This window comes from Chelonia mydas, chromosome 1 (genome assembly GCF_015237465.2).
Source record: "Chelonia mydas isolate rCheMyd1 chromosome 1, rCheMyd1.pri.v2, whole genome shotgun sequence".
Lineage (NCBI taxonomy): Eukaryota > Metazoa > Chordata > Testudines > Cheloniidae > Chelonia > Chelonia mydas.
The window spans coordinates 268683648-268698989 of record NC_057849.1 but is presented as its reverse complement, the minus strand read 5'-3'; the positions used below and the strand labels follow the sequence as shown (position 1 = coordinate 268698989).

General features: G+C 37.8%; 1 protein-coding gene across 2 annotated transcripts; it reads right to left on the bottom strand.

The window, feature by feature from the left end:
- Window positions 1–4016: 4016 nt before the first annotated feature.
- Window positions 4017–14261, bottom strand: KERA (keratocan). Of its 2 annotated transcripts, none has more exons than XM_027821684.3 (3): window positions 14195–14261; window positions 11748–12640; window positions 4017–6326 (listed from the first exon to the last, which is right to left on the bottom strand). In XM_027821684.3, the coding sequence occupies exons 2-3, from the start codon at window positions 12631–12633 to the stop codon at window positions 6157–6159; spliced, it is 1056 nt and encodes a 351-aa protein (XP_027677485.1). In that variant the 5' UTR covers window positions 12634–12640; window positions 14195–14261; the 3' UTR covers window positions 4017–6156. The 2 variants fall into 2 exon arrangements, with proteins under 2 accessions (XP_027677485.1, XP_027677484.1); XM_027821683.3 differs by lacking the exon at window positions 14195–14261 and adding an exon at window positions 13986–14161.
- Window positions 14262–15342: the final 1081 nt, after the last annotated feature.

Sequence of the window (15342 nt, the reverse complement as noted above, 5' to 3'; positions counted from 1 at the left end):
GGCTGCAGCCTTGGTATGGCCACTTTGGGAGCCATGATTCATATTTCCCCCTGGTAAGGAGCCGAGAACCTATGGGGGCCCTAAATAATGGGATATTGAGCCCCCAGCAGACAAAGCAGACACGACTAAGTCTGTGACATGCCCCAAACAGAGGAGTCACAGCCTGGCAGGAAGTGATCTGGGGTGAGTGTAACTTGGGGTGGACCAATGAGTAGTCTAGACACTGCAACAATCCTGTAGGGCTCTGGGTTGGAACCAGATCATCCCTCCACAGGCCCAGATCATCCCTCCCCCACACTTCTCCTACCGTCCTTAATGACTGAACCGCAAGGTGGGAAGAGGAGGCTCACAGGTGAGACTGAGACCTGCTGTATATGACCTATCAGGGCCCCCTCCAGGACAGGCAGACTGAAAAGAACTGTGAAGCCACTGCCTGACCACTAAGCCAGCTGGCTATCGGACTGACCAACTACCCGCTCCCATTTGGACATACAGATAGTGAAATCAATGATAATTGTAGTGAGATGGTTTAGATAATACCTAATGCACACTTCTTGCAAAGCACTGCTGGTTAGGAAGTTTAATTAGTAATTGACAGTTACTGCTAGGTGCCCTGGAGATGTCCCCACACTCCTCCAGAAAACTGCTGAGAACTGCTTTGTCCCCAAGTTCTCAGACTCCTCATAAATATACTTACTTTTGCAGTGGCACTGGAACAATTTGTGTAGTGGGTGTGCTGAAAGCCATTGAACCAAACTGTAAACCCTGTATATGATGGAAACCACTTCAAGCCAGGGGTGCAGCAGCACCCCTAGTTCCAGCACCTAAATATTTTTGTGACAATATGTAATATTTACGGCTAAGATTTTGTCATGGTTGTTTTGAGTAAAAGTTATGGACAGGTCACGGGCAATAACCAAAAATTCATGGAAGCCTGTGACCTGTCCCTGACTTTTATTAAAAATAACTATGACAAAATGGGGAAGGAGGAAGGTCCAGCACACACTGCTGCTGGGGCTCCAAGATTCCCCCCCACCCACAGTGGCTGAGAGTATGGGATTCTCCCCTACCCCCAGCAGCAGCTTAGAGCTGTGGGGTCTGCCTGTGGCAGATAGGAGCTCCAGGGTCTCCCCCGCACCCCGCAGGACTGGGAACTGCGGGGGTCCCCCCAACACCTGCGGTGGTGGCTTGGGGTTGTGGGGGGTCCCCCTGATGCCTGTGGTGGCTCAGCATTATGGGGGTCTCCTGGACACCCACGGCAGCAGCTTGGGGCTGCGGGGTCCCATGACACCCACAGAGGTGGATCGGGACTGCAGGATCTCGCAGCTGGGAGTTGTAGGGGGGGGTCCTGCTGACTGAAAGCTCCAGCTGCACTGCCCTACGTCTGAAGCAAAAATGTCATGTAGGTTTCTGAAAGTCATGGATTCCTTGACTTCCATGATCTCCATGATAAAATCTTAGCCTCAGTAATATTCCAATCAGAGCAGTTTGAGAAGACCAGAAATAATCATGTAAAATAGATGTCAAGTCTCCCTGGGGAGGAAATGAGAGCTGTTGAACTGATGCCATGGACAGCAGGCTGGATGAGCGCACACACACCTCAGGGACAATTCCAGGCCTGTCATATAATAATGTTGTCACTCTGTCCTCCCTGAAGCATTCCTTAGCAAGCTAGCCTTTCCTCACATGTAGAGTCAGACAGATGTGGAATCTGACTCTCCAGGGAGTGCTGCATGTGAGTACCATTGCACTGACACCATATGCTGGCAGCTGTTGAAACAGGCTTTGGGGGCATTCAAAGTTCTATTCCTCCCTGGCTTGTAGTAGAGTATTGTGGGGGGACTACATTTTTTTTCTGGACCACAACATGTCTATGAGGGGACTGTGAATAGCCTGTTACCTTTTTGGGGACCTTTTCAGCTTGGAAAAGAGATGACTAAGTGCTGGGGGGGCTTATGATAGAGGTCTATAAAATCATGGCTGGTGTAGAGAAAGTAAATAAGGAAGTGTTGTTTACTTCTTCTCATAATACAAGAACTAGAAGTCACTAAATGAAATGAATAGGCAGCAGGTTTAAAACAAACAAAAGGAAGTATTTTTTCACACAACGCACAGTCAACCTGTGGAACTCCTTGCCAGAGGATATTATGAAGGCCAAGACTATAACAGGGTTAACTAGATAAGTTCATGGAGGATAGGCCCATCAATGGCTATTAGCCCAGATGGGCAGGGATGGTGTCCCTAGCCTCTGTTTGCCAGAAGCTGGAAATGGGCAACAGGGAATGGAACACTTGATGATTACCTGTTCTGTTCATTCCCTCTGGGGCACCTGGCACTGGCGACTGTCAGAAGACAGGATACTGGGCTAGATGGACCTTTGGTCTCACTCAGTGTGGCTATTCTTATGTTCTTATATGTTCTTTACGAAGAATCACTTGCAACCTTTTAACCTTAGTTATGATTTTGGACTGTTTTAGAGGCCATCTTTGCAATAAAAAAAGCTAAAACCTTACTTTTATTTTTTAAATTAAAGATTAGATTCTCCTCTATATTGGCTAGCCTGACTAACTGAGTGAATGGTTTGTGCTTTGAGAGCCTGCAAAGGTTAGTAATATACAATCTCCTTCTCAGCAGTTATCTCATCCATGATTTCAGATATTCCAAGCCTGAATGTAGTTCTATAACTCTGAAGGCAGATGGAGTTTGTTCTGCTAACTACAGGTTGGGAGAAAATTCCTTGCTTTCGCTGATTTATTCAGAACATCAATGGTTTTGTAAATAGAGATGGGAGAACAGGATTGTGTACAATAGGGCCCACCCCCAAGTTAGAACTGAACCAGTCTCTCAGGTTTAAATGCTGTGACAAAACTATTTTCCATCATATGCCTCTGCTTTTCCTGGTTCTAGCCTGGGTTAGAATCAGAATGGAGCAAAATATCCTAAGAGGCTGTTTCAAGGAGCCCAGCTGCTCTGCCTGCTATGCTCCTTTGGCATAATGGTTCTCTCAGTTGTCTGTGCGGGAGACAGAATATTCTCAGGGGCTTGTGTAAGACTGTAGAATTAAGTCCCCCAGCAATGAAAGGCCATCACAAATCTTCTCCAATTGCAAGGTGCATTTCTCTGACTTTGCCTTGTCTAACATAAACACATAGCAAAAAAACCCTAACCAAAACAAGACACTCCACTGAACACACTCCTCCCCTTGGGGAGAGGATGAGAAAACACATGTGACAGATGTATAGTCATGTTGCTTAATGTGCTACAGGAAGGTGTTCCGATACTACGGTGATGACTGAGGTATAAGAAACTATACAGAATAGAATGGAAGCCAGATTGTGTGCTTTGGGGATGTGGAACACAGAAAGGACAGCAACAGTAACTCCTCGGGGCCCAGGAAGGAAATGTGCACTATGAAACCTTCCTCGTGAATGTACCATGGTCCTTCTGCCTTTATAGAATGGAAGGGGACAAGGCCAAGAATGGCCACTGTCCATAGGATCAGGCAATGAAGGTTGTGCAATAAATGCTGACTCCAGAAGCATTATTTTATGTAGTCACCCCCCTCACCCACACAATTAAACCTCCTTAGTTGGGGCTTTTGAAAAGTCATTGATGATAACCACATGGGTGGAAATCAAGTGATAAGACTAATGCCATTTGAAAATTTACAGTGCTGTTATAAATACAGTCATGTTCCCTCACAATCTAGGATCCCTATGTATTTTATCTATTTATTGTTCTCTGTCATATACTAGATAGTCCCTGCCTCTGAAAGGCAACAATCTTTTTGTTATGTGCCTACCACAGAGGGGTCTCAGTCCTTGACTGGGCTTCTAGATACTACTGAAATACAAATATTTACCACTACTGATAGGGTGGATGGGTGCACACTATATGTATGTATATAGATATAGATATAGATAATTTGTCTTCTAAAGCAATTAAGAGGTATTTTCCAAATAAAGCCACATAATCATATCTTAATTTAATTTGTATTAATATCATAATAGCTTTTGTAAAAAATAAATTACTATACGCTACCATTAGTAAAGTTAAGAACATAATTAAACATGCATATGTACCGTACAGCTACTTTTTTTTAAGCCTCTGTGTTTGTTTTTTCTCCCTATTTGTGAACACCTAAGTCCAGAAAATATTTAGTTATAAAGGCAGGATAATATCCAACTAGCGCATTGGATTAACTATAAAAGCAAAATCTTTTGCAGTAGGGTTTATGAAAGAGCTAATTGCATTATGGTGAAGTTTTAAGTTAAAAACTGATTCTGTTATATACAGTGTTCATTTGGCAAGCTGTAGTGAATTCAGACATTGACCACGGTTTCAATTCCAACTTGCTGGTTGAAAAATAATACATTTTAGGCAAAATTGCAACTGGAAAAGTCAATATGGTATCTCGTTACATCAACATGCCATCAGTATCATTACCAGTATGTTAGAGCAGAATAAAAACTTTACAGGCCTGATTTTTGGAAATATTGAGAACCTGCAACTTAGAGTTTCACATTCTCAGCCCTTCTAAAACAGTTAAGAAAATGTTTGAAGGGGAAAATTAGAATTTACGTACATCATGCATAGTCCTTATATACTTGTCATTGAGGTCAATCTTAAGATATCAGAATTAGATGCAGGCCATCAAACATCAACTATTTGCTTCTACTTAAGATAAAAAGAGACTAAAACAATGTGATTGGTGGGCAATTAATACAAAATATCAGGAATAACTAAAATCTTCATATTTTCCCCCAGTGACCAGTTTGCTGTAATATTCAGGTTGCATACTGAACCCCTGCTATTGACATAACTTACTATAAAAAAAGGAAAGAAAGACTTTATAGAAAGAAAAGGAGTACTTGTGGCACCTTAGAGACTAACCAATTTATTTCTAAGGTGCCACAAGTACTCCTTTTCTTTTTGCGAATACAGACTAACACGGCTGTTACTCTGAAACCTGACTTTATAGAAAGATATCCCAATGGTGCTGCCATTATTAATGGATTTTGTATGTGCCATGTTTAAGTACCTGGACTTCGCTAAAATCCAGTCTCTTTGCATGGGTCAGTAGAATATTAAATATTGCACTGAGCTGATTACATTTGCCTTAAAAATTACATTTCTTTCAATGAAAACATTTGCATATTTTGACACATCCTTGTCATGTATCTGCAGGACATATTTTGGGGCTTTTGTGTGCTATCATATTTTTTCAGACATTAACTATTTCCCCACAACATTCCTGTGAAGTCGGTAAACAGTATTATCCCCATTTTACCTATATGGAAACTAAAACACATTAGTTAAATGACTTACTCAAGGCCACAGAAGGAAACAGAATTAGAACATTGGGGATGGAATCCTAGCTCTACTGAAGTCAATGGCAAAAGGTTCAATGGAGTCAGGGATTTCAGCCTGGATTTCCTTATCCATGGTTTTGAGTTCAGAACACTGCATTTCACATCTCATATTTTTGTAGTCCAGTTCTATATATGCATAGTTCAATGTATGTGGTATCCCTAGAAGTGCTATGGTACCCAGAGTCTAATAAATGTCATGCCTATGCAGCTAAGGAAGTATCACTAGAAGACTTCAATCTGTAAAGAAAAGAAACAAAAAAGAAATTGGTTTAGTTTATTCATACTATGAAAGGCTGTTCACTGTCACTTACAGCAGTGCCAATTTTAAGAAAGGAGAGTGTAAGGTATGATAACTAATAGCAGTATAGTACTTGATTATTTTATAATACGTATCAGACCAAGAGTACCTGAATTCATAAATCTATGCATTATAATAGAGTGTAAGGAAACTATAATTTGACCTAAAAATGCCCTTAGTGGAATTCATACTTAATGTAGAATTTAACAAGATAGGCGAAGAGTAGACGAACTTGCACTGGGACTGTAGGAACATTAAAAATACATTATTTGCATTAGGAATTTAAAAAAAAAACACATTGCATATAGATTTGGGAACCTCTTTTCTGAAGGAAGAGAAATATTTGCAAATATAAAATGATACAAGCAAGTAGGAATTTAGAGTAAAAAGAAAAATTATTGGTTGACTTATGAATTAGAACAAGTTTCATGCCAGCAAAACTTGCTTCTTAAACTCTGAAAATCCAAATGCGATAGTGAGATATTTTCAAATAACAACAGCTTGAAGAAGCCGGAAACATGTCATGATGTCCAATGGGATAGGAGGCTGAATTTCATTTCCATCCAGGCGGAGATAACGGAGATGTGGCATATTGCCATAGGAACTGTGATCTTCTATGGCAATGGAGGTGGGACACATAAGAGTGACATTGACACCTATAAATACAAATAAACTATGTTATTTAATTTGTATGAAAAAGGTGCAAGGAGATTAACTTTTTAAAGTGCATTTTAACAATATTTATACAGTGTTTAGCTGTTCTTTTCAATACTGTAAAGTATTGAATTAGTCATAATTTCAGTTCAAAAAGAGTAAGTGTGCTAAGATAGTATAATCAAATTCATTCTGTAAATGACTTGTCATGATTACTATCAATTTACCTCCTAGAGAGGTACCAGAATGTATGAATATATTTTGGACAGCTGGAAGAGTAAGACATTTAACTGCTAAAGTGAAATTTTCAAAAATACTCAGTGTTGGCCTAACTTTGCTCGCATAGGACTTCAATGAGCGCAGAGTTAGGCTAATACTGAGCGCCGCTGAAAATCCCAATTTGAGTGTCTGCACATTAGCAGCAGTGAAAAAAGCATTGTCCAATTCATGCTATTTGACATTCAAAGGCTAAGAATATTGATCAGAGGAACTCCTTTTACAAGTGTCCTTTCTAGAATGTTACTATATAAGTTCCCCAGTTCTCCTATCCTGCTGAACAATGACTTCATCAAATTTCACATCACTGATGCACTGGGGTGCTACCATTCCTATTTTACACGTACTAACTGCAGTTATATATAAGCAATAGATACAGTATCTCATTTTATTTCAGACAAAGATTTGAAATTGTGGCTCAAATCACATTATTTTCATTAAAATTAGGGGTGTTATCTTCTTTAAATCTTCCCTGTTAAATTCTATCTGCAGTTTCAGCTGGGTAAAGTATTCTATACGTCTTGTCTTGAACTGTTGTATAGTGATTTTCAGCAGGTGCTCTGTTTCAGCTTATAAATGGCTTCAGATTAATGATGGCTGAAGTGATTTTTTTTATATATGTATGTATCAAGGGCGCCAAACTCATTGGGCCAAATTGTGGCAGTCAGTTACTAGCCTGAGTACCTGAGGCTGCTGCTGGCTACTGTACGCCCCTCAAAAAGAGCTTGAGGAAGCCTCTTGTAGCAGGGAAATACATACACTCTCTAAGCAGCCCAGGGCAACATTTTTCTGTTTAAATCTTTTTTTAAAGTTTCTGATTTTTGGCAACAAAAAACCTGAAATATTTTTGATTTGAGGCATTTCTGGTTTTTGATGAAAGCCTCAAAATTGTCAATGAAATTTTTTATGAAAATAAGTTTTGATGAAAACAACTTTAGTTTTTGTCAGTATTTTTAAAGGGGAAAAAATGATTTCCTGAACAGCTGTATCCAAAATGCCATCTGTAACATCAGCTGGTATTCGGACTTTATCTTCACAACACAAAGGGCCAGAAACCTTTTTTTTTTATGACGGTTTTTATCTTGAAGAATATGAATCTCTCATTAGAGCTAGATAAATACATTAAGTTGGCCAAGATCTGATTCCTTTACTATATACCCCAACACTGGCCTACCTCATAGGAATGTTATGAAGTTTCTTTAATGCCCATAAAGCTCTCAGTATTCATGGAAGAAAAGTGCTACAGATGTGAAAAATCTATTCATATTTATTTATTTACAATTATATTCAGAAAAGTGGGTATTGAAAGCCAACCCTTACCTATAAGAATTATATATGATAATATATATTATTGCTCTGTGTATGTCTTGCAATCAATTTACTTCATTTGTATAAAAAAGCCGTTGACTTTCTATAAAGCTTATGTATGTGTCAGGCTAAGAAACTGGAAGACCTAGAGTGATATTTCATTATGAAAGCCTTTACTAAAAGGCATGATGTTGAATGAGCTCTGTCAAGCAGAAAATATCTGTCCTTTCAGGCCAGTGACACAGGGCAGTCTAGATACAAGACAGAATGGTTGCAAAATAAGAAACAAAAAATGCTCCACCATGCCTTCAAAGTTTATCTTTCTGCATTGAGCTTCAAAGACCATATTAACTACTCAAACCCTAGGACACGGCAACAAAAGAACAAAAAATGCCAGACTACAGACCATGTAAAAAGAACAGCATGATCGCTGCATGGTTTGAGGGCATCTTTCATACCTCCCCTACTAGGATCTCCAAGTCCCATCTCTAATCAATATCACCTGCCCCTGGATAAGGTGAAGATGTCTCCCCACTTTCCCTCATGCTGTTGTAGGGACTCCCATCCTCACTGAGTTTTTGGAGTGGGATAAAAGAGTGAAATCTTTATGCTCATATACCCCTTCCTCTTTCCTGGCAGAGCTCTGGAATAGAGTTTTCAGCCCAGGAGAAGCAACATCAATGAGTTTGAAAAGTAATGTCTTCAGTCTACTTGACCCCTTTAAAATTCTGACCTTGCTGAAGAGTTCTTAAGGAAAAGCCAGTCCCTGGTGCTCGTATTGACATTTTCCTGATTGTCATACATGGCCATCTGCCTATGTGGATGGTAGCCTTGAGAAACTGTGTAATGTCTAAACTGGGAATATGGAGCCAGTACCCTGGGAGAAGTATTCCCTTGGAATAGGAAACAGCCTCCACTGACGCATAAAACTGCCGGCCTGCTGAACACTCATAGGCCAGCAGCTGCAGAGGATCTTGTTTTTGTTTTTTGTGACAGAGATTTTCCCTCACCTCTCCAACCACTCTTCCTGGCCACTGTCATTCTCTTCTGTGTTTCTATCCCTCGACCCCCCTCCTCTCTTATTCCAATACTGACTTCTCCAATTTAACCCCAAGATTTCACCCTATGTCATCCTGTGTTTATACAGTTCTTAGCAAAGGAGCTCAGATGGTGTCTGGGGCATTTGGGTGTAACAATAAAGTAAATAAACAATAAGCAAGCAAATTCCATAAAAAGTGATATTGGAGTCTGAGCACCTACAGATCCTATTACTTTTATTGTAAGCCATCTACCTAAGACACTACAGTACTGGCAAGCATGTGAGGATATTCAATTATCATCTCTTGAGTAAAGAAGAGGAATAATTCTCTACATGAAAAATCTAACTTACTTTGGAACCTCTTGATACAAAACTATATCCAAGCTTTAGAACTTATTTTTCCGTCAGCACCTCTTTAAACTAATCACTTATCTTCTGTAAGTGGGAAAACTGATCTGTAGCCTGATCTGATGTCAATTCCCATCACTTCTGCCAGACAAAATTACATTCTTTTGTCTTTTGACCTTTGATCCTAAAAGTCTTCTGAGATGTTAGATAGCGAACGAGTGTCTAGTGTAGTAGACTGTTTGTGTCACTTGCATCTTGAGCAGCAGCAGTAAAATGTTCACATGTTTGTCTCATGTATTAACTGCTTTTGATTTGGTATTGGTCTTCTATTGTAATTAATGTTACTGTTTATAATCTTAATGGTGAAGTAGCATTGGATTAGGATATATTTAACTGATTAATCTTCCAAACTTCAATAACATGAAGGTTAAGTGTAAAAATTTCAGACTGAATACAAAAATTTTATAACTGAATTAGGAGCCTATCTCATTACAAGTTACAAGTTATTGGGATTTAGGTTCCTAAAGCCCCGATCCTCAAAGTTATTTAGGTGATTAACTCTAATGAGAGTAAGGCACCTAAATACCTTTGATCTGGGCCCTCAGGGGGTATGTCTCTTTTGTAAGTGGTTCTTAAGCTCTTAAATCACTTAGGCACTCTTGAAATTTAACCTTTTGATCTTTTTTGCTTTTAAATAAAAGATAACATGGCTGCTATTTAAAGACTTCACTGCTACCTATTACACCAGATACATAACTGCTCACATTCTACTTATTCCAATTGTGTCCATTTAAAGTGACAGCAGATAAAGTGTGCACCTGAAGTCTGGCAGTGGAAAGATTAAGATAAATCCCTTTGCAAACAGTGAGCAGTGAATCTGATTAGTAATGACACATGACATGAGCACTAATTAAATTTCACTTTTCTTATAGTCCACTTAAATGGCATTAAACTGTGCAAAACTAACACACTCATATAAAAGTTTATACATTTGACTTTGTACGTACAGGCAGTGAAATAGTATTTAATTAATCAGATTGTTGATAATCAGATTAATTTTAAGTTAAATGTGCACCGGTTACTAAATCCTCTCATTCCCAGAAATCAAGCTGTTAATTTTAATACACTTGTGAGATGTGACATCACATAGTAATAAGGACTAATTCATTTGCTATGTTAGAGAATTTCAGTGGTGACAGGAAGGTTAGAAAATGAATTGGATAATATGTCAGATCAAAGTATGAATGAGTCAACAGGTGTTGGCTTTTATTTGTTTAGTTTCTTTTGTGAAGAGCTATTACTAAGTGATCACTTTTTGGTTTTCATAGCAGAAATGGTGCAAAAAAGTTAATTGCATGATATTAAGTGAGGTCATTTTAGTTTTGCATGACTTTTTGGTTGGGAAACCTTGATGGCATAACTGCTCCTCAGATCCTAAGTATGTCTGAATGGATGCTGGAAGTAGGTTGTTGCAACCAGCATGATGATATGATGATAAACTTAAATTGTCTTGGGAATGAAATATGGTGTTAATTATTTATACAATATGAAAACATTAAATAGATCAAGGGAGCAAAATCCTAAAATCTTGACTCAGACAAAACTTTTGTGAAGTCAGTGGAAGTTTTTCATGAAAAAGGACGGAGTCAAGATCTCAGGATTTAGCTCACATAATCCAAAATCTGGAGAAGACCAAATCAGATTTTCAAAATTCAGCTCCTAATATGTCATTATTCACATAATCAGTGATCCGGGCCACAGTTACTAAACAATTGGTGCCTGAAGCTAGACTCCTGATTGCATATTCAGGTATCTGAATAAGTGGGCAGATTTTCAGAAGTGCTGGGCACCCAGCAGCTTTCATTAATCTTAGTGGGAGCTATTGGATGCTCAGCAACTCATTTATTTTGAAAATCTTAACCCTTGTATGTAAACTTCTGCATTTGCTTGCATAAAATGGCTAATTACCTGCTTACCTGGGAAAGTGAGTGCCCAGGTACACTTTAATGCGTTCATTTGTATGATTTGCATGTCAAATGCTCTGTGTGTACAAATGCAGATTTTGTACATGGAATATCATGTGTGTGCACATATTCTGTCGGCATATCTTCGAGTCTAAATCTTAGGAATTGGCCCAATGGATCATCTTACTCATTATTCTTGCAAGAATGTTCTTTATAGCATATTCTTGAGACTTTTTACTTTAAAGAAGTATTTTTTCTTGTTTTCTTTGCATGTTGATTATAATACTGTCAAGACTGATGATATAAAATATGTTTTAAACCTCTCAGGAAATTAAAGGAATTAACCAGTTCAAAGACTCCTGAATTTAAGAAAATAGCCATTCTTGTGCATAACCAGACAGCGAAGTGCTTTTTTTTTTTTTTGGTGAAGAGATATTTAATAGGATTGTAATCCTTGGTGTGATCCCACACTGACAATATACACTTACTTTTGATCCTGTTGTGATCAAGGTGAAGATGCTCAAGATGAGCATTGAAAGGTGGAATTTTAGTGAGTTGGTTGTGGGACAGCTGTAGGTCTAGAATAGATGAAACATTAAACACATTTGGGGGGATGCCATCATCAGATAATTTATTGTAGTTCAGTCTAAGGAAAGTCACTTTGGGTATTGCACTAAAGTAGTTCTCTGGGATCACTTCAATAGAGTTGTTGTCTAAAAACAGCTGCATTGTATTAGCTGGAATGCTTAGTGGCATTTTCTTGAGGGAGTTTTTTGCTATGTTGAGTTGCATGAGATTGTTGAGCCCCTGGAAAGTGTCACTCTGGAGAGCACTATCCAACAGCTTGTTATGATGCAGATCTAGCATCGTAAGGTTTTCCAAGTTGCTAAAGACCCCTTCAGGGATCCTGGAGATTTTGTTTCTAGCCAGTCTCAGTTGCTCTAAGCTTGTCGGTAATGGAGCAGGCACCTCTTCCAACTCGTTATCTTCAAGAAACAAGTAAAGCAGACGCTTCAGTTTGCTGAGCACACCTTCTTCAATTCCATTGCTGGTGATTTTATTCTTGTTTAAATTTACCCATTTCAGATGAGTGGCATTCACAAAAGGCTTCTCAGAAATTGTTTCAATCAGGTTGTTCTGCAGATAGAGATACCAGATTCTTGCTGGGATTGCAGGTATTTCTTTAAGTCCCTTGTTATCACAGTATAAAGCATTGGGGAAGCTGGGAGGACAGAAGCATTCTTGTGGACACTCAAAGGTGAAGAGAGACCAATCCTCTGGATCCATCACATCATAGACTTGTCTCACATTCCGAGTCCACACAGTATTGGTCAGGAATAATACCAGAAGGCTGGGATAGACTTTTACAGTCATTGTTTGCCTTACAAAGGAAGAAAAGCAATTAGCTATCTCTATCAAAAGAATAGCCTATACCAAAATCATATATTTCAGCCAAATATAAATAATTGTACTCTTTAACAGCACACTAGCTATTTTAAACTTATTTCTGAAACAATACTATTTTTTTCTTTATAAAGGGCCAAATTCTGTGCTTTATGAGATCACTATGTATACGAGGGAAAAATTGGCAGTAATATTAAAGATGTCAAATAGTACAGATTTTCACCTTGGCACAATATATTCCTGATTCAAGTTAGATTTCACATTCGGTGCTCATTCCAAGAATCTAGAAATACTACTCATTAAAACAATGATTCCTATAGATCTTAAAATAGTTATTTGTAGCATCACATAATGTTTCCTATGTAGAACCACTTCATATAAACTAAAGGTTACACACGGCATCACAGTAAAGACAGCTACAAATGAGCTGTACTCTACTGTGAGCCTCCTTGAAAGTAGCCATATGTTCCTACTTCTTTCACTCCTAAATTATAAAAGGCATCTGGATCAGATTTTCTCATCACACACAAAAGAAAGATCAAAGTATTTTAACAGCTGTTTGGCATGTTCCAAAAAAGCCTGAAGAAATCTTTTTGAATAACCCATTCCCCTCCCTCTCCCCTACCCCAAGTTACAGTTTTTCTTCTTTAACTCCCCTTTCCGCCCTTCACCTCCTGGTAAATTACTTAAAGAATAAGTCCATTATAAGGATTTATCCTGTTCCATGCAATATACAAATTCACTTGTTTTGTATCCAATTCCATTCTGAGTTTGACGCTTTCCACTATTAGACAATGAAAGAGACATAATCACTGATAATTTGTTCCTACAGATAATGTTTGGGTAGCATAGTAACAATGCCTCATATGATCTGCTGTATTTTCTGATTTTTGGCAATGATTGGATAGCATTTTTGGAATATAAGGACAAAAGATCAGCAGCACAAATTTGTGGTGAAATACAAAAAGTTACTTTGGCAAAAATATAATTTAGATTGAAAGAATATCTCTGTCACTGATGCAAGAGTAAACTTAAGGGTTCTATTATTTGTGTGTAAAAGGTGATCATTTATTGCTATTCCATTATTATTATTATTTATTTTATTTTATTTTATTATTTATTATTGCTGGAAGCAGCAAGTGCAGTATTCCCACAGATCTGCTAGCCTCAGAAATTGCTGGATATTTGGAAGAATTCCAAAGAGGACAAACAAAAGATTTCTAAGGAATGTCATAGTTGATTTACACATTGAAATGTTATCCCTCTATTACGAAAATATCTATAGCCTTAAAATATTTTAAAAAGTAATTAAAATAATTTACCTTGTTAGTCAAGTTACTGCAGATATCTGAAGCCTGTTAGAAATCACTCTACAGTGCAAAGCTTTGGCTGCTAGCAATTTGTTGGATCCTGTCCTCCGGACAATTATTAGCATATAAATCCTAAAATACACACCAGCATCCCCTGATACATTACCATTTACACCTTATCTATTCTTTCTAACTTGACAATGCTTCAGAATCTAGCTTACCTCAGCTTTCTTGGCTCTTCTCTTTCTATTGGTCACTGTGGTTAGACTGTAATAGTTTGACTCAGGCTACACGCTGTGTTTTATGAATACAGCCTAATATATATGCATCAGTGCCTACAACTTTTAACCCCTAAAATAACTAAGGCACCTCAGCACCTAGATACAAAAAGACAGGAAATCCTGACTCTAACATCAGGCAGTAGCAGTACTAAGGACACTTTCACTCAGTCTGTGCTCAGATTTTTAAAACTGAACAGGTTTGATCTAGATGAAATGGGTAATATAAAATGCATCTTTGTTCACAATATTATGTGAAGTGATACTTTATATATAAAGTTTGCTTACATCATACTTCATTTTCAGAATACCTAAATTAGGTCAAAAAGAATTAAAACCAGTGCCATCTGGTCCTACGGAAGTCTTTTATTTGATTCTGATGAAAACCAGATGTACGAATGCCATTTAAAGCTATGAATACTTGTTTAGGAGAAACAGATAGTAAAACCACTTGATAAGAACTTTTAAATCAAATATATTTTTAATTCTATAAGAATTAGATGATATATTTGACCTCTTCTTTAACAAAGGTATTTTACGTGCTCTTCTACAGAGATTATGTAGTCTGCTAGACTAGACTTTGTGCCTCCTGCTGTGAGCTCTTTTTTTAGTAATTATTGGACCAATAAAGTGTTTTGTTTCTAATTTGTTTTAAACAAGTGTTTTCCATCCATTATGCTATCCAGAGCACAGATACATGCTTCTCACATTGTCTTCCTTTTTAAGTGCAAACTCAAAGAAACCATTTGATTTCAGGAAAATTAGCCACGTTCAAAGATAATGTAATGACAAAAATATTTTAAGAGAAAAGCTAATGTGAAATACTGCCAACATAAAATACATTCTGCCATCTTTATAAAGCTTTGTTTTATAGAAGTCTCACTGATATAATACCACTTTAGTTTTACTTTTATCTGATTTGGTTCAATAAAACATAATGTTTTTATAACACTAAATATTTGTGTCTCATAAATAGAATGAAATAGAAAGAAACCTAGTAGTAAAATAGACAAAAAGGTTCATAATTAAATTTTAACCCTCGTTTTTTCACTTCATCTTGCAAACACAGGAAGGACAACCTGATTTAGCAA

Bases quoted from the DNA above. Each gene is read 5' to 3' on its own strand.
- KERA (XM_027821684.3), bottom strand. From the start codon at position 12,633: ATGACTGTAAAAGTCTATCCCAGCCTTCTGGTATTATTCCTGACCAAT. The intron at 6,327-11,747 runs GTAAGTGTATAT...TTGTATTTATAG, and splicing joins TGATCACAACAGGATCAAAA to GTGTCAATGTCACTCTTATG.